The sequence below is a fragment of the Lampris incognitus genome, chromosome 11 (assembly GCF_029633865.1).
Source record: "Lampris incognitus isolate fLamInc1 chromosome 11, fLamInc1.hap2, whole genome shotgun sequence".
In the NCBI taxonomy this organism is placed as follows: Eukaryota; Metazoa; Chordata; class Actinopteri; order Lampriformes; family Lampridae; genus Lampris; species Lampris incognitus.
The window spans coordinates 11,129,605-11,156,413 of record NC_079221.1 but is presented as its reverse complement, the minus strand read 5'-3'; the positions used below and the strand labels follow the sequence as shown (position 1 = coordinate 11,156,413).

Genomic DNA, 26,809 nt, shown 5'->3' with positions numbered 1-26,809 from the left:
ATGTCTCATTCACAGGTCGTAGCCTTTTCTACTTCCTGTCTTTCTTTTCTTGGTTTGTTTAGCAGCGCAAGGTGTTGTAGGTACTGGAAATGTTAGCTGAACTTTCTCTTCCATTCTTGTGCGACTAGCTCGCTAGCTTTAGCCTTGCCTAGCCTTGTGGAAGACTCAGGTCATGCAGAATGAGTGCATGGGCACAGTGTGCGCAGGTAGGCGGGTATTTATGTAGACAGGTAGGGAGGCTATCCAGTCATTTCATGCGGACCGCTTGAAATGATTGGACAGGCGTATTACAGAACTGCGACATCCACAGGTACCGGATTTTTTTCTTATTTGTCAGAGCATTTTATCTATTGATTGCTATCTGGATGTAAAGACAATTTCAACAAATAACAAAAAAATGCTTCAACAATAAATTGCCTACTGTAGCTTTAAATGTCACGTCAACATGGTAAACACGAGGGCTGGCCCGAATGCTTCGAAGCCTTTGGTCGTTGCCATGGTGTCCATCCATCCATCATCCAAACCGCTTATCCTGCTCTTAGGGTCGTGGAGAGGCTGGAGCCTATCCCAGCAGTCACTGGGCAGCAGGCGGGGAGACACCCTGGACAGGCCACTAGGCCATCACAGGGCAATTGCTATAGTTGCCATAGTATTCGATGGCAAAATCAGTATTCTTTTTTTCTTCTTCCCATTTTCCCCGTTTTCGACCCAATTGTATCTGGCCAATTATCCTGGTCTTTTTGAGCCATTCCGGTCGCTGCTCCGCTCCCTCTCTGCCGATTCGGGGGGCGCCCTTACTGCCCAGAGGAGGCGCTAGTGCAGTGACCAGGACAAATACCCACATCCGACTTCCCACCCGCAGACACGGCCAACTGTGTCTGTAGGGATGCCCGACCAAGCCAGAGGTAACATGGGGATTCGAACCAGCGATCCCCGTGTTGGTCGGCAACGGAATAGACCGCCACGCCACCCGGACGCCCCCAATTACAACCGTTTTGAGAGAGAGGGTGAAATACAATTTGAAAATGAGATAAAAGGGATAGAAAAGGAGTGCAGGTATATTAACGAAACAGAACCGTAAACGGAGAGAAAAGTTAAGATACATGAGATACATGCTGCTGCTTGTGGGCTGGATGAAGGTTTCTTTTGAGAGGTCACTTTAGAAATGAATAACCGAGCCCGCCTGGTTATCAGAAGTGGGGTGACCTTTAGACTGGGAGACCCACACTGAAGCACCTGTGATAAACAAGAACCCTTTACTGTACTTTATTTTCAGTCAGTGCCGCTCGGTCCGGACAGCTTCCTTCAGGTTCTTTGCATCATTTTATGAATAGATAAAGTAGAGCTGCAGGAAGCACAAATTTCCCGCCCGTTTGAATTTGAATCCGGCACCTCTGGCCCGAGGCAGATGGAGGCCATGGCGTATCCACATACCAGCTGTCACCTGGAAGAGTTAACATCGGCATTCCTTGCGGTGTCCCCATAAATCTGACCCTCCGCGTCTGCTCCATACCTTCTCTCTCCATGCAGCCACTTGTTTTTTCAAACCGGTCTTGAATTTCTGTTATCTGAGTTGTCCTCTCCTCCTCATCTTACAACCGCCGAATGCACAGATGGATTTATTAACTTCACACACTTCCTTCACCTTCCTGCGGTGTGTTGCACAATGTTCCCTCTTCTCCCCTGCCGTCCCTGTCCTGGCCTGTGAGGAAATCCAGTTCAACAGCTTTTTTTTTGGGGGGGGGGGGGTTGTGACTGCAAGCAGAGGCAAATTCACAAGTTAAGCGTTTCCTCCACCCAATGAGCGCTGGGATGGGCTCCAGCACCCTGCGACCCTAATTAGGATAAGCGGCTTGGAAAATGAATGAATGAAAAAAAAAGCCCCCCCCAACTGTTCATAGTTTGTCAAGCTTGAGACAGGAGACCCTTTCTGGAGTGTTCTCTAATGGCTCTGCCTTGTGAGCGTAACTATATGAAATGATTCAGTAATGGCCGGGCAGCCTCCCTCTCCCCAATGGGCTGCAACATCTCTCTAATTGAAGTGAAATTTAATATCTGTTGAAAAGGCGCCCGGTGCCTGAGAGTGCTCTGATTTGCATTTCGTGGAATATTGTCTGCGCTGGAGATATCAATCTTTCTTCCAGCAGTAATGGAATCTTTTATATGGTGTAATTTGTGCAGCTCCACTTCTCATGACTCACAATTCTCTTTTGTGGTCATGCTTTTTATCCGCGCTTTGCCCTCTTATTAAAGAGTAAAGTGTAAAATGACAATATGAGAAAGGAAATGTTACACCGCCCACCTTACCCCCCGTGCACGTATGTGCAACCATACTTACGCAAATTAGTGTGAGTGCGAGGGTATGAGTAGTTACTGTTCATTAAGACTCTGGAAAGTGCCAGTCTTGGTGCACCCCCGGGGGGCATGAGCAAACAATCCTGCATAGTCCAACACACACACACACACACACATGCACACACACACACATGCACTAGCTCTAAAGATCCTCCTCTCTTCCCCCTCTGGCTAGTTTCACTCTGCAGGGGTTTAGAGCACTCAGCCTAAAAGACAATGAATAGTAAACGGTTGCATCACTATGCAGATTATTCATTATTCACAAATGACTAAACCTGGTGCAACAACTGCACACCTCTGTAGAAAAGCTGATGTAACTGCCCCCCAGGTGTCCGCTGATGAGATGTATGGGCCATTTAAATGTCCAATGAAGCGGGCCACTTCTTTATGGGGTATTATTCAGAGCATTGTTCAGTATTAAAGTGGTCCTATCATGCTCATCCCGGCTCTATATTTTTATCCTGGGGCTCCAGTAGAGTAGCTTTGTATGATTCACAGTTAAAAAAAAAATCCTATTTATCTTATACTGGCCCTTCATGCATCTCCTCAGTTTGTCCTCTGTCTTTGTAACTCTGTGGCCATTTTACGTGCACCTCCCAGTGATATTACACACTAAAGGAAAGGGGGAAAACCCAAAAAGCATGATATGACCTCTTTAAATGAATGACAGTTCCCCCAGCTTGAAGTCAGACTGAACGTTAAAAAGGTGCAAATTTTAATTGGACCGAATATTTGTAATCCTTGAATAATGAAATGGAAGATGGCCAGAAAAGTGTGTCCTTCGTGTATGATTTACGTAGTTCTTTCCTGCACTACCTGGGCTCTTATCTTCATATACCCACATTTTCTTGTTTACCAAAGTTAGTTCCTTGATCCATGTAAAAGATTTTTGTTCCGCTGCAGACTGAACATTGCAATGTACTAAATATAGGCTTCTTGGCTAAGATTGCTTTCATACCATTCGAGTTCTGTCACACAAAACCTTGACAGGACAGAAAAAACTATAAACATCAAGCTCCCTTATACTTTTGTACACAATCTAAACGTCTCATTTGTTTAGCTTACCGATACTTATAGTGAGATGTGGGGATTGTTGTGCTGGAGCACTAGAAATCCCAGACATCCAGTGTAATACCAATGCAGATTATTGTTTGGCGACAGGTATGGGCGCAAGTCCATGAATACTGGGACGGCATCCAGCGCTTAACCTGTGCTCCCGTCCATAGGGGTAGTGGTTGTGTCAGGAAGGACATCCGATGTAAAATTTTGCCAAATCATTATGCGGACTGACAAGACCATACCGGATCGGTCAAGGCCCGGGTTAACAACAGCCGCCATTAGTGCTGTGCCCTCACAGAGTACTGGTGGAAACTGTAAAATCCGCTGTGGTGACCCCTGAGAAAAAGGGAACAAGCCGGAAGAAGAAGAATGCTGTACTACTGTATTATCTTGTTCTGTCATATCCATTTGTTCGACACAACAGCTGAATTTCTTTTTCATATTCGCCACAACCTGCCTTCTTCTTCCTCACTTGGCTGCTTTGATGAATGTGTAAAACTGCGGCAGATGTGTCAGTTTTTTCCTGGGAAAGTTCCACCAGACAGTAATTATTAATGAGTGACTAAAAAAGGAACTCATGATTTGGACATATAGATTATCAGGTGTCTTAACATACAGCAGCAATAAAACTTATTGAAAATGAAATTTGTTCATATGGAAACCCTATAAATTGTAATCTTATGCCGTAAATTCATTTCATGGTGTTAAACAGACCTCTCTTGGGTGTCCAAGTGGCATGGCGGTCTATTCTATTGCCTACCAACACGGGGGATCGCCGGTTCGAATCCCCGTGTTACCTCTGGCTTGGTCGGGCGTCCCTACAGACACAATTGGCCGTGTCGGCAGGTGGGAAGCCGGATGTGGGTATGTGTCCTGGTCGCTGCACTAGCGCCTCCTCTGGTCGGTCGGGGCGCCTGTTCAGGGGGGAGGGGGGAATAGCGTGATCCTCCCATGCGCTACATCCCCCTGGCGAAACTCCTCACTGTCAGCTGAAAAGAAGCGGCTGGCGACTCCACATGTATCGGAGGAGACAAGTGGTAGTCTGCAGCCCTCCCCGGATCGGTAGAGGGGGTGGAGCAGCAACTGGGGTGGCTCGGAAGAATGGGGGTAATTGGCCAAGTACAATTGGGGAGAAAAGGGGGGGGGGGATTCCAAAAAAGAAAAAGAAAAGTCAGACCTCTCTTTCACGTCTACCCAGGTACATAAGCTGCTCTCTGGGTCATGCGAGGCCTCATACGGACACGACATTTAAGGTGGTCAAGTAGAGCCGAGTCCATTCACCTCACCTTAGGCCCGGTGAAATAGAGCGCGTGATCCTTCGATGCCCGTCTCCCTATCTAATGGCTATGGCGGTATCCCCGCAACGTGTGTGTGTGTGTGTGTGTACTTTACGCTAAACAACCCTGTTCAGAGACATTCTTATTGGGACTGAGGCAACACTTGAACTTTTGAACCTATTAGAAACTGATATAGTGTGTAATGTATGAAGCATGAAAAGCCTTGTGCATAATACCTTACGTATAATAGTATAGTGGGCTTCGAGTTATTGGTTTCATACAGCATCTTAATTTATTCATATAGAAGGGAGTGGTTGCTGGGTTGTTCAGTGGTTCAGCAGTGGTTTCCTGCAGAACCTCAACGAGCCCTGTCTCTTCTTGTTGTGCAGCAGCCTGAGGCAGTCAGCTTTTGTTTTAGTTTTGACATGCTGCACCTAAAAGGAAGAGCAGATTTTCTGGTTAAAAAAAAAAAAAAAGATGCCAGGACTAGGGACTCTAAAACAGATAGACTACTGTGGTTTTTCAGGTAGCATGCAGCAAGCTGGAACAGACCACATCCGCTGTAAAGCCACTTGTCATTTGCAGCAGACATGCAGCAGTTGTACCACAGAAGTGCAGCAGGATTTGTGTATCCGTGCACACACACGTGCCCCCTTATAGACACACATCTGAAGACCACTCAATAGAAAAGCAATGGCTACAAATGAAAAAATGAACAACTGTGTTCAAGTAGCAGATTCTCTATGACTCTGAACTAGCAAACCACTTTATTGTCCCGTTTTGCCTGTCATGCAACACTACGGTTAGTTGGACAAAAAAAACAAAACTTTATTTGTATAGCACCTTTCATACATAAAATGCAGCTCAAAGTGCTTTACATTAAAAACGGGGGAAACAATAAAACTCAACAACATTACAGATAAAAAAAGTTAAAAATAATAAAACACAGACCTTGGCAAAAAAAATAATACAACAAGGCAAGAAATAAAACCACAGTACAAGATAAAAAATAAGAATAAAAGAAATATAAAGTGGAATTAATTAAAATCAAGAGCATAAAAATGGGTCTTGAGCTGATTCTTAAAACTATCTATGGATGTTGCTTCTCTTATTTGTTGGGGGAGTCTATTCCAAGCCGTTGGTGCATAAAAACAAAATGCTGCTTCGCCATACTTTTTGTAGTTCATTCTAGGGACGTTGAGCAGGCCAGCACCAAAGGATCTAAGAGAGCGGCTCGCAACATCATCAGATAGGCAGTCAGATAGGTATGAGGGTGCTAAACCATGTAGAGCTTTAAACACAAAGTAAAGGAATTTTAAAATCAATTCTCACTGCTACAGGAAGCCAGTGTAAAGATGCTAAAACTGGGGTAATGTGATCTCTCATCCTGGTTTTTGTTACGACCCTTGCTGCCGCGTTCTGCACTAGTTGCAGCCTATTGAGACTTTTTTGAGTAAATCAATAAGAAGTGCATTGCAATAGTCGAGACGCGAAGAGATAAAAGCATGTGTCACCTTTTTTGGTGTCTTCCAGGGAGAGGTAGGGTCTAATTCTACGAATATTCTTTAGGTGAAAAAAGGCACCCTTTGTAACATTGTTGATATGTGATTTAAAATCCAACTCAGAGTCAATGATGACACCTAGGTTTTTTACTACACTCTTATTCTGTACAGCCAGACTTCCCATTCTACTTGATATCATTTCTCTCTGTGCATTACTACCTATAATGAGAATTTCTGTCTTCGTTCAATTTGAGAAAGTTTTCCCATATCCATTGTTTAATACTAGACAGACAATCCATCAAGGGATTGAGAGCATTGGGGTCATCTGGCGCTACAGATAAATATAACTGAGTATCTTCAGCATAAAAATGGAAATTCACTCCATGATTGCAGATAATCTTCCCAAGCGGCAGCATGTACAGGCAGAACAATAAAGGACCAAGAATTGAACCCTGCAGAATACCTGAGAAAATTACATGTTTGTCTGAGACATGGTCAGAAAGACTAACAAAATAGCTTCTGCCAGTAAGATAGTAGAACCATGATAGGGCAGTGCCTGAAAGGCCAATCCAAGTCTCAATGCGGTCTAGAAGTATATCATGATCGACTGTATGTAAGGCAGCTGTCAGATCAAGGAGTAAAAGAATGGAAATTTGTTTATTATCAGCGCTCACTCTGAGATCGTTTACGGCTTTTACAAGTGCTGTTTCAACACTGTGTCCTTTCCTAAAACCGGACTGCAATTTATCATGAATCTTGTTTCCATGCAAAAACCCATCCAATTGTTTATACACTGCCTTTTCCAAAATCTTGCCCAGAAAAGGCAGATTAGAAATAGGCCTATATTTGCTCAGCACTGACGGATCAAGATTATTCTTCTTGAGTAAGGGCTTTACTATAGCTGTTTTCAGTGAATCAGGAAAGATACCTGATTCTAAAGAACAGTTACAATATCCAAAACATCACCAATCAAACTAAGACCTCTTTAAAAAAGGCAGCGGGAATTGCATCCAGAGAGCAGGTGGATGACTTCATCTGCAAGATGGTTTTACGAAGTTCCTCTTCACTAATTTTGCAAAAGGAAATTAGATTTCCCCGAGAGTCATTACTAGCAGTTTGACTGTTTGGATTAACACCCTTATTCATGATACCTGCTCGGATATTAATGAGTTTATTATCAAAGAATGATGCAAACTCATTACATTTTGATTTAGATGCAGGGCATAACTGCTCATGAGACTGGGGAGGATTTATAAGGCGATCGATTGTGGAAAATAAGACTCTGGAGTTGTTCCTTTTTTCATTTATAATGCCAGAGAAATAAGCCTGCCTTGCACAGTGCAGAGCTTTGTTATAAACAAATAATAGATTTTCTAAAAAATCTCACCATGGATTGTAAGCTTACTTTTTTTCCACATTTGCTCTGCTCTACAGCAATCCCACTTGAGCAAACGTATTTGCTCAATCTTCCAGGGTATTACTGTAGTCTGTGATTATTTTCTTAGTTTTCATAGGAGCCACTATGTCGAGAGCTGACTCTAGTTTAAAGTTGAAGTGGTTAACTTTATCATGCACTGAGGAAATATCAGCTGACAGAGGAAGACTGCGCAGGTGATGAGGGGAGTTAATGACTGCAGGACTAAGAAAACATCTTTTTATGATATACTGTGTTGTTTTTTGCTAAGTCAGAGACAAATCAGTATCAACAATCTTGTCAACAGCAATATTCAGGCCTCTAGAGATCACTAAATCTAGGGTGTGGCCAAGGTTGTGGGTTGGCCCAACAACATGTTGAATAAAATCAAAGGAAAGCAGAAGCTGTACAAACTCCATAGCTTTGCCGTCCGAGGCGTTATCCACATGCAAATTAAAGTCCCCAGAAATAGAAATTCTGTCATAATTAGTCAAATAAAAAGACAATGGTTCTGATATTTCAGGTAAAAATAAGGCTGTATGCTTTGGGGGCCGATTAATAGTAACCAGTAACACAGAAGATTGACTTTCCAATAAGATTGCCTGATACTCGAAGGATGAGAACCTGCCTAGATGCAAGCGCATACATTTAAAAACATCTGAGAAAATGGCTGCCAGTCCTCCACCAATCTTACCCTCACATATAGAGTGGATAAAACTGTAGTTTGGAGGAGAGGCTTCAGCTAGAAGGGCAGCTCAATCTGAACCAAGCCAAGCTTCTGTTAGAAGAATAAAATCTAGCTTCTCCTCACAGATAAGATCATTTATAGAGGAGGTCTTATTTTTAAGTACCCTGATATTTAACAGAGCCAGGTTTAGCTTTTTATCATGGCTACGCCTTTCTACAGGGCCAAGACATTTCAGAGGGACCAAATAAGACTCTCTGCTCAAAACTCTCTTTGCCCTGGTCTCCCTATTTGAGATGACAGTCTGAATATTACATACATCATAACCCTTATGTCATTTAGCTAGGCACTATCCGATGTTGTGTGACAGCAGCTGAGCACCAGTTTCGTTTGGTTGGAGGCCATCCTTTTTCAGCTGGAGGGGTCTCGCCCAGAGCAGGTCAAAGTTATTTACAAATTCAAGACCAGTAGCTGTGCAATAGTTTTGTAACCAGTGGTGGAGGGCATAAAGTCTAGACCATCCTCTCACATCCTTTCTGACGGGTAGGGAGGGGGCCAGAAACAACAATCTTAAGACCCAAGTCTGAAAGGAAAGAAAACAAATTAAGGAAATTATTTTTTTAAAACCTCAGACTCATGGTACATGATGTCATTAGTGCCGATGTGGAGAATGAGAGTGTGAAGGTTGGGGTGCTTGGCCACAACCCGGGCAGTTTTAGAAGGGCCAGCAGACTGGGGCAGGGAGACGTCCCACACCAATAGAATGAAATGAATATGCAGATTGTTTTGTGTCAGGTCTACATACAGCACAAAGAGTGAGGTTGACATTACTGAAATCCCTGTCGCTCCTGTTATCCATCTAGATATATGAAGGATTCCTGATTCCTGTTTCCAGCCCACACGACTGTTAGGAATCCTTTCTCTGCTTCTGTTGCTCACAGGCCGTTTCCTTCTTATTCCATTTGATCTCGAGAATTTCTTTGGACGCTTTGTTATTTAATGTACAGTGATGGACAGTATGGAAAAATATTATCATGATAATCATAGGAATACAACAGAAGGGTGTCTGGGTGACATGGCGGTCTATTCCGTTGCCTACCAACACAGGGATCGCCGGTTCGAATCCCCATGTTACCTCCGGTTTGGTCGGGCGTCCCTACAGACACAATTGTCTGCGTCTGCGGGTGGGAAGCCGGATGTGGGTATGTGCCCTGGTCGCTGCAGTAGTGCCTCCGCTGGTTGGTCGGGGGGTGGGGGGTGGACTGGGGGGAATTGTGTGATCTTCCCATGTGCTACGCCCCCCCTGATGAAATTCTCCACTGTCAGGTGAAAAGCAGCAGCTGGCAACTCCACATGTATCGGAGGAGGCATGTGGTAGTCTGCAGCCCTCCCCGGCTCGGCAGAGTGGGGTGATTGGCTGGGTACAATTGGGGAGAAAAAAGGGGAAAATAATCCAATAAAAAAAAGAGAATCCAACAGAAATTCATCACATTGAATCGTTTGGTAACGTGTAATATCAAAAATTATATTCTCTCTCTCTCTCCTCTCTTCTTTCTCTCTCTCGCTGTCTCTCATTCTCTGTCTGTCTGTCTGTCTGTCTCTCTCTGTCTCTCTCTCATATACATATCTTTTCAGGGAGACTCCATGAAAAATGACAGAGGAGGTGATTGTTGTAGCCAAGTGGGACTACACGGCCCAGCAGGACCAGGAACTTGACATCCGTAAAAATGAGCGTCTCTTCCTCCTGGATGACTCCAAAACCTGGTGGAGGGTCCGCAACACCTCCAACCAGACGGGCTACGTCCCCTCCAACTACGTGGAACGCAAGAACAGCCTGAAGAAAGGCTCGCTGGTGAAGAACATCAAGGACACGCTCGGTAAGAGGAGTGATGCTTGGCCTTGCGGGACAGTTGGAGGCCTTACTTTGTGTACAAGACGTTGGCCTAAGGACCAGGGGCCTCATGTGTCAGTTGTTACTATGGGCAAATTTGTGTGTACACACCCATGGAATTTTTTTTGCCCTCAAGATTGTCTGACAGTCAGCCACAAAGCATGATGGTTATTTGTAATTCCTTCCTCCTAACATCTATGTCTACCTCTTGCAACGAGCAGTCACCCAGGCCTGCAAAGACATCAGTGTTAGCCAATCAGTGTCTAAATTCAGGGGTTACCCAGGTTCTACACTGGTCTCTGAGACAAACTTCAGGGCTAGAAAATCCCATGGGTGTGTAAGAACAAATTTGCCCATAGTAACGACTGACACTTGAGGTCCCAGGTTATCTGTGAAAAGTTTAAAATGTTTCTACACTTGACTTTAAATACTTCTTGCTCCCAGCTAGAGGAAATGGTTGTGGGCATTGTCATTCTGCCTGTGTGTGTGTGTGTGTGTGTGTGTGTGTGTGTGCGCGCGCGCGCGTGTGTGTGCGTGCGCATGCACATGTGCTCTTGTTCTGCAAGTTGTGTTTAACCATATGAGTGAAGACATTTTGAGTGGTCCTCACTTCCTCCAGGGGTCTGTTTTAGGGTTGGGACTTGGGTCAAGGGTTAAGGTTAGAATTAGGATAAGGTTAAGGTAAGGGTTAAAGTTAGGCATGTAGTTTTGATGGTTAAAGGGACAGTTCACTGGTTTCAACCTTATCTCTACCTATATCTGCAGCAGGGGTAGTGTAAAAACCCACATTTGTTCCCAATTGTTCCTGTATCTGTGGGGCCGGCAGAATTTTTTGTTTTTTGACTGTCAAGTGGCGTATTGTGACATCAGTTAGTGAACAGAAAAACTGCAGCCTAGTTCAGTTAGGGTTTATAATCTCCGCTCTAATCTACTCTAAAGATGCCTTTCAAAAAAACATATCCTCGTCCTCTCACCTAAGCTACATTTCCAGCGGTGGATATGCGAGTACTCAACATTAAAGCAGAGGATGATGATGATGATGATACAGAAGCTAGCATGCAATGCATTCTGGTACATGTAGATGCTGTGGGAAAGACTCTGTGAGCAGGAAAACACTGATTTCTTCGTCATTATAGAACACAGTGAGGATTTTATTGCTTCATTTGACTACCTTCCCCATCTGTACTGACTACTGCACATGCACAAAACTTGGCGGATTATTCCTTTAAGGTTTGGGTTCGGGGCCAGGGAATGAATGAATCCCACATTTCATCGTAAGAGACACTCTCAAAGTGCTCGACAGTGCAAGTACAGAAAAACAAATACACATTGTGTGTGTGTATGTGTGTGCACATGATTGCTTGCTCTTCCCCTGAATCTCTCTCTCTCTTCGTGGGAGTAGAAGTGGTCTTCTCAGTGTCTCTCTGTCCTAGTTGTGAGCTGTCACCGAGCAGCCGGGGGGACTGCCCTCAGTCGGCCATTGCTCTCGACTGTCAGCACATTGTCTTCAGCTCATGAACCCTGACACGAGTTGAATACCGCAGATGACGGCTGTAGCCAGAAGAGAGCTACCTAAAGGTGCCAGGCAGGAAAAAACACCAACAGTAAATCTGTGTGTAGACCTACATATATATTAATATGTATGTACATTAAGTGTACATTAAGGCTGAGAGATTTTTTTTTAATGTTTTTTGATATGTATTGCAATAATAGAGAAAAAACAGATTTTGTATAATTCTACCAGATAAACCGGCAGCTTTTAAGTTCAATGGTTCCATTTGGAAAGAATTGATCAATCGAATCAATCAGTGATTCGGGTGATTTTAGAGGAGAAAATAAGACCGTTGTTCAATGGTCCGGTTGACTCAACATGTATTCAGTTAGTACTGGCCCATCAATCCCGGCTAGTCCTGGATCCATCGGACCTTTGTCATGCACGTTGTTTAATCCTGAAGAAAGGGACTCGTCTGTGAATTAAATGAAAGCAGGGTGGCGTCTAGAAAGGATTCAAAAGGCTTCGCATCACTCTCCTCCAACTTGTGATATTACATTACACTTAAAAGCCACAACATGGGGCGTCCAGGTAGTGTAGCAGTCTATTCCGTTGCCTACCAACACAGGGCTCGCCGGTTCAAATCTCTGTTACCTCCGGCTTGGTCAGGCGTCCCTACAGACACAATTGGCCGTGTCTGCGGTTGGGCAGCCGTGTGTGGGTATGTGTCCTGGTCGCTGCACTAGCGCCTCCTCTGGTCGGTCGGGGCGCCTGTTCGGGGGGAGGGGGAACTGGGTGGAATAGTGTGCTCCCACGCACTACGTCCCCCTGGTGAAACTCCTCACTGTCAGGTGAAGAGAAGCGGCTGGCGACTCCACATGTATCAGAGGAGGCATGTGGTAGTCTGCAGCCCTCCCCGGATCGGCAGAGGGGTCGGAGCAGCGACCGGGATGGCTCTGAAGAGTGGGGTAATTGGCTGGATACAATTGGGGAGAAAAAAGGGGGAAAAAAAAGAAAAAAAGAAATTCAGACTATTTCTTAAAGAGTAGTTGAAAGTAACGGACCTTGCTAGATTTTGTTTTCCAACAAGCAATACGAGCTTTAGCCTGACATGACTGAGGGGTCCAGTTTGCCTCTGACTGCATCCTTTTGTGATGTGACTACTGCACACGTGTATTCTGTGATGTCGAATCTGAAATGGTAAATTGCTCAGCCCTAATGTACATGCACTTAAATAATAATAGTAATAATAATAATAAATCAATCTCATATGGTGCTTTTTTAACACTCAAAGTTGCTTTACAATGAACGGAGTGAAACAAAACAGATAAACATAACGGACATAAGACGGGGGATGGGAAGGGGGCTACGAGAGGGAGAAGCAGCAGCCACACACGACGCCAGCAGTACTCTCCCACTTAAACACATACAAAAGAGCAAGAAAAACAAAAACAACAGCACTGTAGACATCGATTTTCTGTAGGAGTTTACTCCCGTAGCGTATTCCTCTCCCGAGGTATCCACTAGGGAGTGACATAGCTGGGGGGCTGGTTGGTGGGCATCAGGGAATACCCACACACCAGTGGGCCTGCGTACCACACGTCTAGGGGCCAGACCTCCTCCGAGTCCCTTGTAGTTCAGCCAGGGTCCAAGGTGTACCCAGTTACCATGTGTCGCTACGAGGAGGTGCTACATAGGGCTTGCTGTTGGGAAGGCTATGTACCGGCAGGGAGAGACTTATGTGCTCGGCTCTCCTGTTGGCATTTCTGCTAGCCAGTGGTGAAGGTTGAGTGAGACGTGACAGGCACACAACACTACACCAACACACTAGACACTTCGCAACAACCCCACTTCTTACACAAGCATGCCAGACAACACACTGACATGCCTGTGTAAATGTGTGTATGCATGGTGTATGCACATTGTGGGATGAAGATATTTTAAGTCATATGGTATATGTTAGCAGTGCAGTTGATTGTGTTATCTCTTTGTCTGAAATCTTGGCAAATAGATGAGGTAAAAGTACACAGATATGTGTACTGTGCAGCTTGGTAAGGAGAGGTAAAAGTACACAGATATGTGTACTGTGCAGCTTGGTAAGGAGAGGTAAAAGTACACAGATATGTGTACTGCGCAGCTTGGTAAGGAGAGCTGGTGTGGGAATATGAGAAGATGGTGAGGAAAATGTGTTAGTGGTCCAGCTGTGCGTATGATGTTCTTTGAGTGAAATCGTAGTACTTGGATGACATAGACGAATTTACACAGACCTTAAATCAGTGTTTCCCTGTCCGATCCCAAAGACACCCCCCCCCCCCCCCGTCCTGCAGATTTTCATTGTAACCCTGCATACATAACCCTGCTTGTACTGACTCAACCTGATCACACTATAGGACTTCATTATTCCAGATGTGCAAAACCTGACAGAATTAAGTTCTGGTTGGTTGAGTAAGTGCAAGCAGGCCTATGCATGCAGGGTTACAATGAAAACCTGCAGGACGGGGGTGCCTCGAGGACTGGATTGGGAAACACCGTCTCAAATCATAGAGAAGTATTCAGTAGGGATGGGTTGTTCTGCACCAGTGTTGGTACAGTACTGGTTCTCAGATGATACATTGTTCGGCCATGACAAAACCTATTGTGGACAGAGAGTGAGAGGGAGCGGGAGAGGGAAAGGGAGACTGACCAATGTCGTTTCCGCACATTTCAGCTCTGGTAGAAAAGACAGCGGCCGGCTGGGCCACATTGGCCCACATAGTCTGGCAGAGATCTCCCCGGGGCTCCGAAACCACAGAGCCGAGAGGAATCAGAGTGCCAGAAACAGTCTCTTTCTCACACACACACACTCTCTCTCTCTCTCTCTCTGTCTGTCTGTCTCTCTCCATCTCTCTCTCACACACTCGCTCTCTCTGTCTGTCTCTCTCTCCATCTCTCTCTCTCACACAATCTCTCTCTCTCTGTCTGTCTGTCTCTCTCTTTGTGTCTGTCTGTCTCTCTCTCGCTCCATCTCTCTCTCTCACACTCTCCCTTTGTCTCAGTCGCTCACTCTCGCTCCTTGTTGTTCCTTCTCCCTCTCGTGCTCTCTCATCTATTTCTATCCCGTCTTCACCGCTCCCTGCTCATCCAAAATAAAGCTGCTCTTCAAGTCTGGAAAAAAACTATTTATATCACGTATACTGTTAGAGTGTTCCCTCTTGTTAGACTTCACACGAGACGTCTCCGCCTGTCTTCTGTAATCCGATGGCTCTTTATCCTGAGGTGTCGAGAGAAATAACTGTTTGTGTTTCGCTGCTCGGCTCTCTGCCTCCTTAAGGTTCACGTAGAGGGGCAGAATTAGCCGATTAAACCCTACGGCTTTAACATGAAACTACCCCGGCGTTGGTGTGGAACAACCTGTCCCCACCCAACACAAATCTGATTTAACATGTCTGTAAAGTCATCTCAGCCGTCCATGTCTCTTAGAGAACATAATACACTACCGAACAGCTAACATGTACCACGTGTACCACATGACTGAGAACATCTTAATCCAGCAACATAAACATACACATGTTAAGTGCATGTATATAGTTTCAGCATCAACATGTGAAGTAGTGAAATTACAAACGATGAAGTGTAAGACGAACTGGACCATCAATCACGTTACACTAAACCTTGCTACTGCTCGATCGAAAACCAGAACCAGCAGAGGTCATTTAGAAGAGGTCTGTAGTTTATATTACTGTTTAAATACTTTATGATTTTGGTCCTATACAAGAGGTTTGCAATTTAAGAGGTTTGTATTTTTGCAATAATGTGTTAAATTATCTGTTTTGTCGAGTTAAGCGCCTTGACTGATCCATCCATCCATCCATTATCCAAGCCGCTTATCCCAATCGGGGTCGTGGGGATTCTGGAGCCTATCCCAGCAGTCTTTGGGCAGCCGGTGGGGAGACACCCTGGACAGGCTGCCAGACCATCACAGCCCCCCCCCCTCACACACACACACACACACCACACACAAACACACACACGCACACACACACAAAGGGCAATTTAGTATGGCCGATTCACCTGACCTACATGTCTTTGGTCTTTGGGCTGTGGGAGGAAACTGGAGCCCCTGGAGGAAACCCATGCAGACACGGGGAGGACATGCAAACTCCACACAGAGGACGACCCGGGACGACCCCAAAGGTTGGACAACCTCGGGGTTCAAACCCAGGACCTTCTTGTAACCACTGCGCCCCCGTGCCACCGCCTTGAGTGATATTGTGGTGTTTTGTTTTTTGGATTTTTCTCTCTTTTTCTCCCCAATTGTACCCAGCCAATTACCCCACTCTTCCAAGCTGTCCCAGTTGCTGCCGATCCGGGGAGGGCTGCAGACTACCACATGCCTCCTCCGATACATGTGGAGTCGCCAGCTACTTCTTTTCCCCTGACAGTGAGGAGTTTCACCAGAGGGACGTAGCGCGTGGGAGGCTCATGCTATTCCCCCAGTTCCCCCCCGCCCCCCGAGCAGGCGCCCAGGCCGACCAGAGGAGGCACTCGTGCAGTGACCAGGACGAATACCCACATCCGGCTTCCCACCCACAGACACGGCCAATTGTGTCTGTAGGGACACCCAACCAAGCCGGAGGTAACAGGGATTTGAAGTGGCAATCCCCGTGTTTGTAGGCAACGGAATAGACCGCTGCAATACCCAGACACCCCCTAGAAAGTCTGATTTGATGACTTCTTGCCTTATTTTATCCTCTAAAATAACCCTAATCATTGCTAAGGTGATCAATTCTTTGCAGATGGAGCTTGACATTTACAGCTTACTTTCTAACACTGCAACACATGCTGCTGAAAACAAACACTGCAGTGTTGATCTTTATTTTTTTCCCAGTATGGTTCAGTCTCAGTTTTTGCTGTCGCCCCCTTCCTCTGAAGCCTTCAGCCGCTGTTGTAGTTGTGCGTCCTGACATTATCGGTAGATTGATCAGAAGAGGACTTGCGGGCTTAATGGCTGTGCTGTATTGATGGATTATCTCTCCGTCCCCAGCCGTGTCACATACAGACTGAAACATTATGGTGCTTGTCCACTTCAATCTATAACGCTTCACCTTCCGCCGCCGGCTCTTCAGAGAAGAGGGCCTGGTCGACTCCATCAGCGGAGGACGTTCTCGTGATGAGGTGATGACCAATGGGCGAGGTCACGGGGCTAATGGGACTCCTCGCGCCTGTGAACGGAGATCCTGATTGGCTTGTCGACGCAATTAGCCCAGCTAAGAGCTGTCCTCTCCCGCGGTTCATTAGCTCGCCGCATCAGTCACAGAGCGCTCAGCTCGTCGGCGAAAGTGGCGCTCTCGGAGTATCCGACGTCCTTCAGTGTGTCATTTATACTGATATTCGCTCATTCAAGCCAAGTACCCCGTCCCTTCAGGCATAGTTTTACTGTAAATGGATGGATGCTGCTGTGTGTGTGTATGTGTGTGTGTGTGTGTGTCATGATGTAATCTCACCAGAAGTAATAACGGTAAAGCATAAAATGAGTGGCCAAAAGAGTCACGTAAACGTCACGCTGACAAAGTGTTTCCTTTGGCTCCCTCGGCGGTCTTCACGCCGTCTACACCCTGGAAAAATGAACCCCTGGACGCTGGTGGACATTTAGATGGACATGTTCCGTCTCTCATTCTCTTTAGTTGCACCTGTCGTTGACACAGTGGTAATAGTACAGTTTGTGGATGTCATGATGCCCCCCCCCCTTTCTCCCCCCTAATTGTACTTGGCCAATTACCCCAGTCTTCCGAGCCAGCCCGGTCGCTGCTCCACCCCCTCTGCCGATCCGGGGAGGGCTGCAGACTACCACATGTCTCCTCCGATACATGTGGAGTCACCAGCCACTTCTTTTCACCTGACAGTGAGGAGTTTCGCCAGGGGGACATAGGGCATGGGAGGATCATGCTATTCCCCCTAGTTCCCCCTCCCCCCTGTACAGGTGCCCCCAACTGACCAGAGGAGGCGCTAGTGCGGCAACCAGGACACATACCCATATCCGTAGACACGGCCAATAGTGTCTGTATGGACATCCGACCAAGCCGGAGGTAACACGGGGATTCGAACCGGCGATCCCTATATTGGTAGGCAACAAAATAGACTGCTGCACTACCCGGATGCCCCCCATGATGCCTTTTTAAGGTATGAATAAAGACAGGTTTCTGGGGGGCGGTGTAGTGTTCTGTCGACTCGTTTAAGATATTAAAGTTCCGCCAACCCGCAGTCCTCTGGGCTCTGGGGGGGAGGGGGGCTGGTGAGCTGCAGTCCCCGCTGGTTGGTGCTGATTGAATAACACCTCTGCCCTCGAGATGAAGAGGAGGGTGGAGGTTCGGAGTGAACGTGTGGGAGGAGTGATTATAGTCTGTTGCTCCTCTAGCCAGCAGGCCAGCGCCTTGAAGTGGAAATGAGTCGAGTAGAAAAATCTGTGCGTGTGTGTATGTGTGTGTGTGTCGATCCATCCCTGTGAGTGTATGGTATTTTCTAAGTGTGTGAGCTCATGCACGTCTGTACAAGCGTCTATCCATGAGTGTGTGTGCATGTGTATCTATTCGTGCCTGAGTGTGCGTTTTGTGTGTTTGTGCATTTTGTAGCTGTGTGAGCTCATGCATGCCTGTACAAGTACCATCCATGTGTTTGTTTGTGTGGGTGTGTGTGCACGTGTCTTTTCTTCTTTTTTTTTGCTGACCTGAGGACTCGAGGGAATTTGCAGCTTGCCCTCTGCACATCTCAGGCAAGTTGATGGTCTTTCGTTTATGTACCTCACAACGACGGTCCAGCAGATGGCCCCCCTCCCTCTAGTCTTTCTAAAACACACCACATGCAGGTAATCACATGAATGGGCTGCCGGCGTCCGTCTCCATGTATTTCCACCCATTGGACCACCGTTCCCTCCATGCTGCTGCACACGATGTGATCGGTATTCCTTCCTCGGCCCTCTCCTCTTTGTGGTTTTGTCAGCTGTGTTCTCTGATGTGTCTGGAAACAGCTGCCAAGGGACCCCTCGTCTTTTTCCGCCCGCTGTCCTCTTCCTCCTGGCTCTTGACAGTGAGATTCATGCTACTCTCTGTGAACCCCAAAACTTTCCAGGAGAGCTCAGAGCTCTTCAGCCAGCGCTGACATTTCCGTGGCATTCTGCTCTCTCTGGAGCACACAGGATGATTAGCCGTCGTGGAATTAGCCAACTCGGAAAGTCCAGAGCCTTTGTTCTTGCTGTGGGCAGACGCACTGTATTCAAATCCATATTGCTTATCTGGAACGTCGGTTGGTCTTCCGCGAAATGAATGCAAAACCATGTGGTCGCTCACACAGAGAATGGTTTCACCGCTGTGCAGCCAGTTTAGTGTCACGAACCTGCCTGACCACAAACTGAAACTTTAGTGTTGAGTTTGGACGGGACAGCCCAGTTCTTCAGTTCTGTTCATTTAGCGGATTGCAGGAATTGTATTGGTCTACTTTGCATAAGCTGGAGCTCAAAAACAACAACAACAACAACAACATTGGGATATATTTGTTTTTCTGCAACATGCATTGCAATTAAGAATGCACCAGAACTACTTTTGCTACTTGGATCATTAGTTTGAGATCAATGGTGAAAACAGTTGAGATGGAATCCACCCCCCCCCCATTATTGAAGAAATACAGGCTCCACATGGCCTAAAAATGCATTAAATCAATTCTTTTTTTTGGGGGGGGGGGTTCTCCCTTTTTCTCCCCAGTTATATCTGGCTAATTACCCCATTCTTCCAAGCCATCCCGGTCACTGCTCCACCCCTCTGCCGATCCGGGGAGGGCTGCAGACTACCACATGTCTCCTCTGATACATGTGGAGTTGCCAGCCGCTTCTTTTCACCTGACAGTGAGGAGTTTCACCAGGGGGATGTAGCACGTGGGAGGATCAGCTATCCCCCCCAGCCCCCCCCCCCCCAACAGGCGCCCCCAACCGACCAGAGGAGGCACTAGTGCAGCGACCAGGCTACATACCCACATCTGGCTTCCCACCCGCAGACACGGCCAATTTTGTCTGTAGGGACACCCGACCAAGCCGGAGGTAATACGGGGATTCGAACCAGCGATCCATAAATCAAATAATTTTGTTTTTATTTATGAAATGTTATTCATGGATTTTGATATCACATTTATAAATAAAGTATTCTGATTTTAGTCTTGGGTAAAATCCGATACCGGTACTCCGTTTTAGGCTGGTGTCGCCCTGGTATCCAGTGTTGGTATCACTATCAGTGCATCCACCCTTAACTGCAATATTAAAGAATAAAAAGGAGTTACATAATTTCACCAGATAAATGCAGCTTACTAACATGACTGATTGGTCCAGTTTGCCTCACCTTGCATCCTTTGCAATGTGACTATTACACATGCGTTAAAAGCAATGGATTTCCTCCGGTTTCCTCCCACAGTCCAAAGACATGTAGGTCAGGTGAATCAGCCTTACTAAATTGTCCCTAGGTGTGTGTGTGTGTGTGTCAGCCCTGGGATGGCCTGGCGGCCTGTCCAGGGTGTCTCCCTGCCTGCTGCCCAATGACCACTGGGATAGGCGCCAGCATCCCGCGACCCCAATTCGGATAAGCGGCTTGGATAAAGGATGAATGAATAGTTGCAATGTAAATCCTGAAACGATATATTGTTCAGTTTTACCACAAACCTTCATGTGGCAGCACCGAGTAGATGAGCTGTGTAATGGGTTTCAGTTGGACTCGGCACTTCATGCGGTGCCCCCCGTACTATCAACGTTCATTTAAAGAGATGTGTTTTGTGTGCACGGGCGAAAACAAGGCATGGACAGATAGAAAAGAGAGAGCAGCTTTGGTGGCAGCACGCCTGTCATTATGAAGCCCAGGCTGCCTGCTCCACTTCACCTTCGCCTCCTCTTTCAGCCTGCTGAAGAGAGGAGACGTGCGTTAAGGGTTGCAGGAAAACTCAAGTTGTTGTGAAATCTTGATACTAAACCATGAGGAGTGTAATGTTGCAGCGTTTCTCCTGGATCACGATGTTAAAGGAGGATGAGAAGATGCTGTAAAGAGGTTTGATGTCATGATCTCTGCATCTCCGAATGTCGGCATCTGAATTGCTTGAATGTTTGCTGAGGGACTCGTACTCATCTTACGAGCTTTTCTAATACATGGGGCTTCAAATAAATGTGTTTTGTAAAACTTTTTAATCTACATTAGTGTAAAACGTGCAGTTTCAGTTACAAGGTATTGATGATGTGATTATCTCTGTCTTTCACTCTTGTTCTCTGTCTCTCCCATTCTCACCTCTTTTCCCCTCCATCTCTTCCCGTTGCTCCAGGTTTGGGGAAGACCAAGAGGAAGACAAGCGCCCGTGATGCCTCCCCAACGCCGAGCTCAGACACTGAGTACCCTTCCAATGGCAACGGTGGAGGAGGAGGCGGCGGCGGCAGTGGCGCAGAGAGAATCTATGACCTCAACATTCCCGCCGTGGTCAAGTTCGCCTACATGGCGGAGCGGGAGGACGAGCTGACGCTTATGAAAGGCTCCAGGGTGGTGGTGATGGAGAAGTGCAGCGACGGCTGGTGGCGAGGCAGCCAGGCAGGCCGGGTGGGCTGGTTCCCCTCCAACTACGTCCAGGAGGAACTGGGTGGAGGGATAGACAGGGGGGAGGGAGACCCCACACCAGGCGGCTACCATGGCATCTCTGAGGGGTCGACGCTGGCAAATGGGCGTGCCGGTGGCCGCAGCGGTGTCCTTCACCTGGTTCAGACGCTCTACCCATTCAGCTCGGTGACGGAAGAGGAGCTGAACTTTGAGAAGGGCGAGGTGATGGAGGTTGTGGAGAAGCCTGAGAACGACCCCGAGTGGTGGAGGTGTAAGAACAGCCATGGCCTGGTGGGCCTGGTGCCCAAAAACTATGTGGTGGTCCTGAACGAGGGGCCCGGCCAGCCCACCTCCGTGCAGAGCTCCCCCCAGCACCACCCGGCGGGACCGGCCCGCTCGGGGAGGTTCGCAGGACGAGACTGGTACTACGGCAACATCACCCGACACCAGGCCGAGAGTATCCTCAACGAGAGAGGAGAGGAGGGTGACTTCCTCATACGAGACAGCGAGTCATCTGTGAGTTGGGGGAGGGGGGGATGATGGAGGTGGTGGGGGGGGGTTTGGAGTGTTGGCAGAGTCTTGGACTGATTTTAACGAAAGAGAAATATAGGAAATAAAAGCACCGTGGAAACCTCATAGTTATTGTGAGCAAAAGTTGCCAGACAAAATCATTATTATGCTAGCGCTGTTTAAATGATCTGGTTATTGTGATCAAACAGTCGGCTTAAAATGATCGTTTTGGATCCTTAATGCATGCAAAATTTTTGAAAAAGGATGGAAACCAGGAAATCTTATGTTAAAATTTTGTTTTTTTTCTTACCCCCATAATACTGAACATGGCACCATCTACTCAGTCTGCCTCCAAGATCACCAGTTGGTCTTCAGTGCCACAGGCTTACATTCATTTTGAAGAGTCATCCTACTGTTATTATAAATGTACTTTAGACAACGCTAAGTCACATAACCTATAGTCCATTTTTAAATTCCAGTTTGACTCGTGATGTTTGTCACAGTATGATAGGTGACTGTCAGTTAAATCCAGTAAAACAGAGAAGTTGTGTCTTTCATTATTATTACATGTGTTTAACTGTGCCTATAATGGTTGTGTTGGCCTGGGTGGTTTCCACTATTACATCACCATTAGTGGTTTCCACCGTAGTGGTTTGAGCTTACAGAAATTGGTGGTGGTGGGGGGGTCAACATTGAGATTTTTGGGAGTTTTTTCCCCCGCTTGTTTCTGTGATATTTGTTGCAATACTAACAACTAAAAAGGAATTACCACATTTCATCATATATATGCAGCTTTTATCTTTAAAAGCTCCATTTGCAAGGAATTTATCATTTTATAAGTGATTAGGGTGCTTTAGAGGTGGAAATAAGTCCAAGACGTTGTCAAATCAAACTAAATTGCATTATTTGTCTGACGCACTAGATTATTTTTCTTTCATGAGTAATCATGAAAGAGATGACCTAGCTAGATTTTGTTTTCTATCAAGCATTAAAAGCTTTAATGTGAGAAACGGGCCCAGTTTACCAACAGCACACTGTAAGTTATACTGGGACTGTTGCGTGTGTGTATATGTGATGGTGAATGTCAGGGTGAAGGCCTGAGTCTGGAAATAAGTTCAGCCTCATTCAGGACATGAAGGTAGAGAAGATGTCACCTGGAATGAAAGGCAGTGGATATGGGAAGATGTTGTCACTAGTTTAAATAGAAAGTGGTGGTGATGTCAGATACACAAAGGTGGTAGCCTAGCGCCACCTGCTGGTATGAACACATCTTGGCAGTTTGAAGAGGAGTGCTGAGCATTTCTATCTTAGTTCAGTACAGTGGGTGCTTTATTGGCATGACAGGGATTCTGTGTATTACCAAGGCAGACAAAGAGACAAATAATGCGTATTCACCAGAGTAAAGTGATAGAAATCATGCAAACAGATATTATATAATTTGCTTCGTTATTATTTCTGTGTGTGAAATCCAGCAGCTCGTATCGTATATTGACTATTTTAACTACATACAGTGCATCCGGAAAGTATTCACACCCCTTCACTTCCCCCACATTTTGTTATGTTACAGCCTTATTCCAGCCTTATGGATTAAATTCCTTTTTTTTCCTCATCAATCTACACACAATACCCCATAATGACAAAGTGAAAAAGGTTTTGTAGAAATTTTTGCAAATTTATTAAAAATAAAAAACTGAAATATTGCATGTACATAAGTATTCACACCCTTTGCTATGACACTCTAAATTGAGTTCAAGTTCATCCTGTTTCCACTGATCATGCTTGAGATGTTTCTACATCTTGATTGGAGTCCACCTGTAGTAAATTCAATTGATCGGACATGATTTGGAAAGGCACACACCTCTCTATATAAGGTCCCACTGTTGACAGTGCATGTCAGAGCAGAAACCCAGCCATGAAGTCAAAGGAATTGTCTGTGGACCTCCGAAACAGGATTGTATCGAGGCACAGATCTGGGGAAGGGTACAAAAAAATTTCTACAGCTTTGAAGGTCCCAAAGAGCACAGTGGTCTCCATCATTCATAAATGGAAGAAGTTTGGATCCACCAGGACTCTTCCTAGAGCTGGCCGCCCAGCCAAACTGAGCAATCGGGGGAGAAGGGCCTTGGTCAGGGAGGTGACCAAGAACCCCATGGTCACTCTGACAGAGCTCCAGCGTTCCTCTGTGGAGATGGGAGAACCTTCCAGAAGGACAACCATCTCTGCAGCACTCCACCAATCAGGCCTTTATGGTAGAGTGGCCAGACGGAAGCCTCTGCTCAGTAAAAGGCACATGACAGCCCGCTTGGAGTTTGCCAGAAAGCACCTAAAGGACTCTCAGACCACGAGAAACAAGATTCTCTGGTCTGATGAAACCAAGATTGAACTCTTTGGCCTGAATGCCAAACGTCACGTCTGGAGGAAACCAGGCACCTCTCATCACCTTGCTAATATCATCCCTACAGTGAAGCATGGTGGTGGCAGTATCATGCTGTAGGGAGACTAGTCAGGATCGAGGGAAAGATGAATAGAGCAAAGTACAGAGAGATCCTTGATGAAAACCTGCTCCAGAGCGCTCAGGACCTCAGAATGGGGCGAAGGTTTACCTTTCAACACGACAACGACCCTAAGCACACAGCCAAGACAACGAAGGAGTGGCTTTGGGACAAATCTGTGAATGTCCATGAGTGGCCCAGCCAGAGCCCAGACTTGAACCCCGTTGAACATCTCTGGAAAGACCTGAAAATAGCTGTGCAGTGACACTCCCCATCTAACCTTACAGAGCTTGAGAGGATCTGCAGAGAAGAATGGGAGAAATACCCCAAATATAGGTGTGCCAAGCTTGTAGCTTCATACCCAAGAAGACTTGAGGCTGTAATCGCTGCCAAGGGTGCCTCAACCAAGTACTGAGTAAAGGGTGTGAATACCTACGTATGTACATGCAATATTTCAGTTTTTTATTTTTAATAAATTTGCAAAAATTTCTATGAAACTTTTTTCGCTTTGTCATTATGGGGTATTGATGAGAAAAAAAAGGAATTTAATCCATTTTGGAATAAGGCTGTAACATAACATGTGGAGAAAGTGAAGGGGTGTGAATACTTTCCAGATGTACTGTATACACTGCCCAGTCCCAGGCCTAAATTACTACTACTAGAACTACTACTACTAATAATAATAATAACAATAATAATGATAATATTAATAATCACGGGTGGCGCAGTGGTAAGCATGGTCACCTCACAGCAAGAAGGTCCTGGGTTTTAACCCCGGGGTAGTCCATCCCCTCTGTGTGGAGTTTACATGTTCTCCCCGTGTCTGCGTGGGTTTCCTCTGGGTGCTCAGGTGAATCGGCCATATTAAATTGTCCCTAGGTGTGAATGTGTTGGTCCTGTGATGGACTGGCGGCCTGTCCAGGGTGTCTCCCCACCTGCCACCCAATGACTGCTGGGATAGGCTCTAGCATCCCACGACCCTACTAAGGGTTGGATATAAGGGGCTTGGATAACGGATAACACTGCCTGTCAAAAATTTGAGGACACCTCATCTAATTTTAATTTTTCAAGTGTTTGATTTTCTCTGTTTACTCTCAAGAAAATGCCTGCAAATTTTTTAACATATAAAAACAGCTATTTAGTAGCCTTCTTCTTCTTCCTCCGAAAACAGCAATCTGTTTCATATGCAAATTGCTGTGACCATTAACTGCATATGAAACTGATCGTTGGTTTCGGTTGTTATGCCACTGCATTGTTTATAGGGGTGGAGACGCCACTGTATTGTTTATAAGGGTGGGGACACCTGCAGTCAGTCGAGACTGAAGAGGTCTCTTGGTTGAGTGATGAAACATCTCTCCCACTAAACGTTGTGTTCAGATGAACTGATTCAACTTTCTGTGATTTCCTCGCCTGGATTATCGAGCATGCATCGAGACATGATGAGCGTTAACATCACAACAACCATATTGAATATCATTGTGCCCAATGTAGTACTTCTGTGGGATTTCTATCATTTTTTCTGTTTGGTAGTTCCATCCATTATCCGAAAATGGGAAGACGTGTTTTTCCGTTTCTATTGGTAGACTTCTACTGAAACACATCTGCCTGTAGTTGTGTTAAGAGGTGAAGGTTCATATCTACAAAGCGAGGTGTCCCCAGACTTGTAAATGTACAGTATGTATGGAGGTTTTGGTGCATAGGGGAGACTGCTGAATTCAGGATACATCATATGTATGTCTGCCTGTCTCTCTCTCTCTTCATCTCTAACATCATGACTGTTCTCCTTCTCTCCTCTCCTCTCTTTCAGCCCAGTGATTTTTCAGTCTCTCTGAAGGCGGCGGGTAAGAATAAGCACTTTAAAGTGCAGCAGTCTGAGGAAGCGTACTGCATCGGCCAGCGCAGGTTCACCTCCATGGACGAACTGGTGGAGCACTACAAGAAAGCGCCCATCTTCACCAGCGAACACGGAGACAGGCTGTACCTGGTCAAAGCGCTGCTGTGACACACACACACACACACACACACACACACACACACACACACACACACCTACACTGGAACATGCTTGTATGAGACACATACACATGAACAGACAGACACTTGTACCAATTCCACTCCCCCCCCCCCCCATCTGTCTTAATGCAAGCCTTAGCTCTGGACTTTCTCGCTGTGTGCACGTGGGAACATACACCGGGACACACTCTCCTCCTTAAGGACTCATAGGATTTTTATATATATATATATATATATATATATATATATATATATATATATATATATATCTCCCTCTAGTGGCGATTAGGTGAAATTGGTTCCCAATTCTGGTCCTCAGGTACCACCAGTACTGCTGGTTTTCTGTTCTGCCAGGTATTTAACTAAAGTCACCTGTTGGTCCAGGTGTTAAACTCTTCCTGATTGGCTGAATGGAAAATTTGGCAGAGTAAAAGAAAAACAGCAATCCGGGTTGGGAATCATTGTTAAGAGCAAATATTTCTGCCACATTCGCAGTGACCACACCAGCTGCTAGCGAAACACATGAGGT

The 26,809-nt window shown here is 46.0% G+C and overlaps 1 protein-coding gene across 1 annotated transcript in view; it reads left to right on the top strand.

Annotated features, from left to right (window-relative positions):
* Positions 1 to 26,457, top strand: part of LOC130121128 (cytoplasmic protein NCK2-like) — a 52,421-nt gene extending 25,964 nt beyond the window's left edge. The window contains exons 2-4 of the mRNA XM_056289978.1: positions 9,928 to 10,169; positions 21,000 to 21,781; positions 26,075 to 26,457. Coding sequence (XP_056145953.1) covers positions 9,944 to 10,169; positions 21,000 to 21,781; positions 26,075 to 26,269 — 1,203 coding nt within the window. The 5' untranslated portion in view covers positions 9,928 to 9,943 and the 3' untranslated portion in view covers positions 26,270 to 26,457. The remainder of the gene's footprint in view (positions 1 to 9,927; positions 10,170 to 20,999; positions 21,782 to 26,074) is intronic.
* Positions 26,458 to 26,809: the final 352 nt, after the last annotated feature.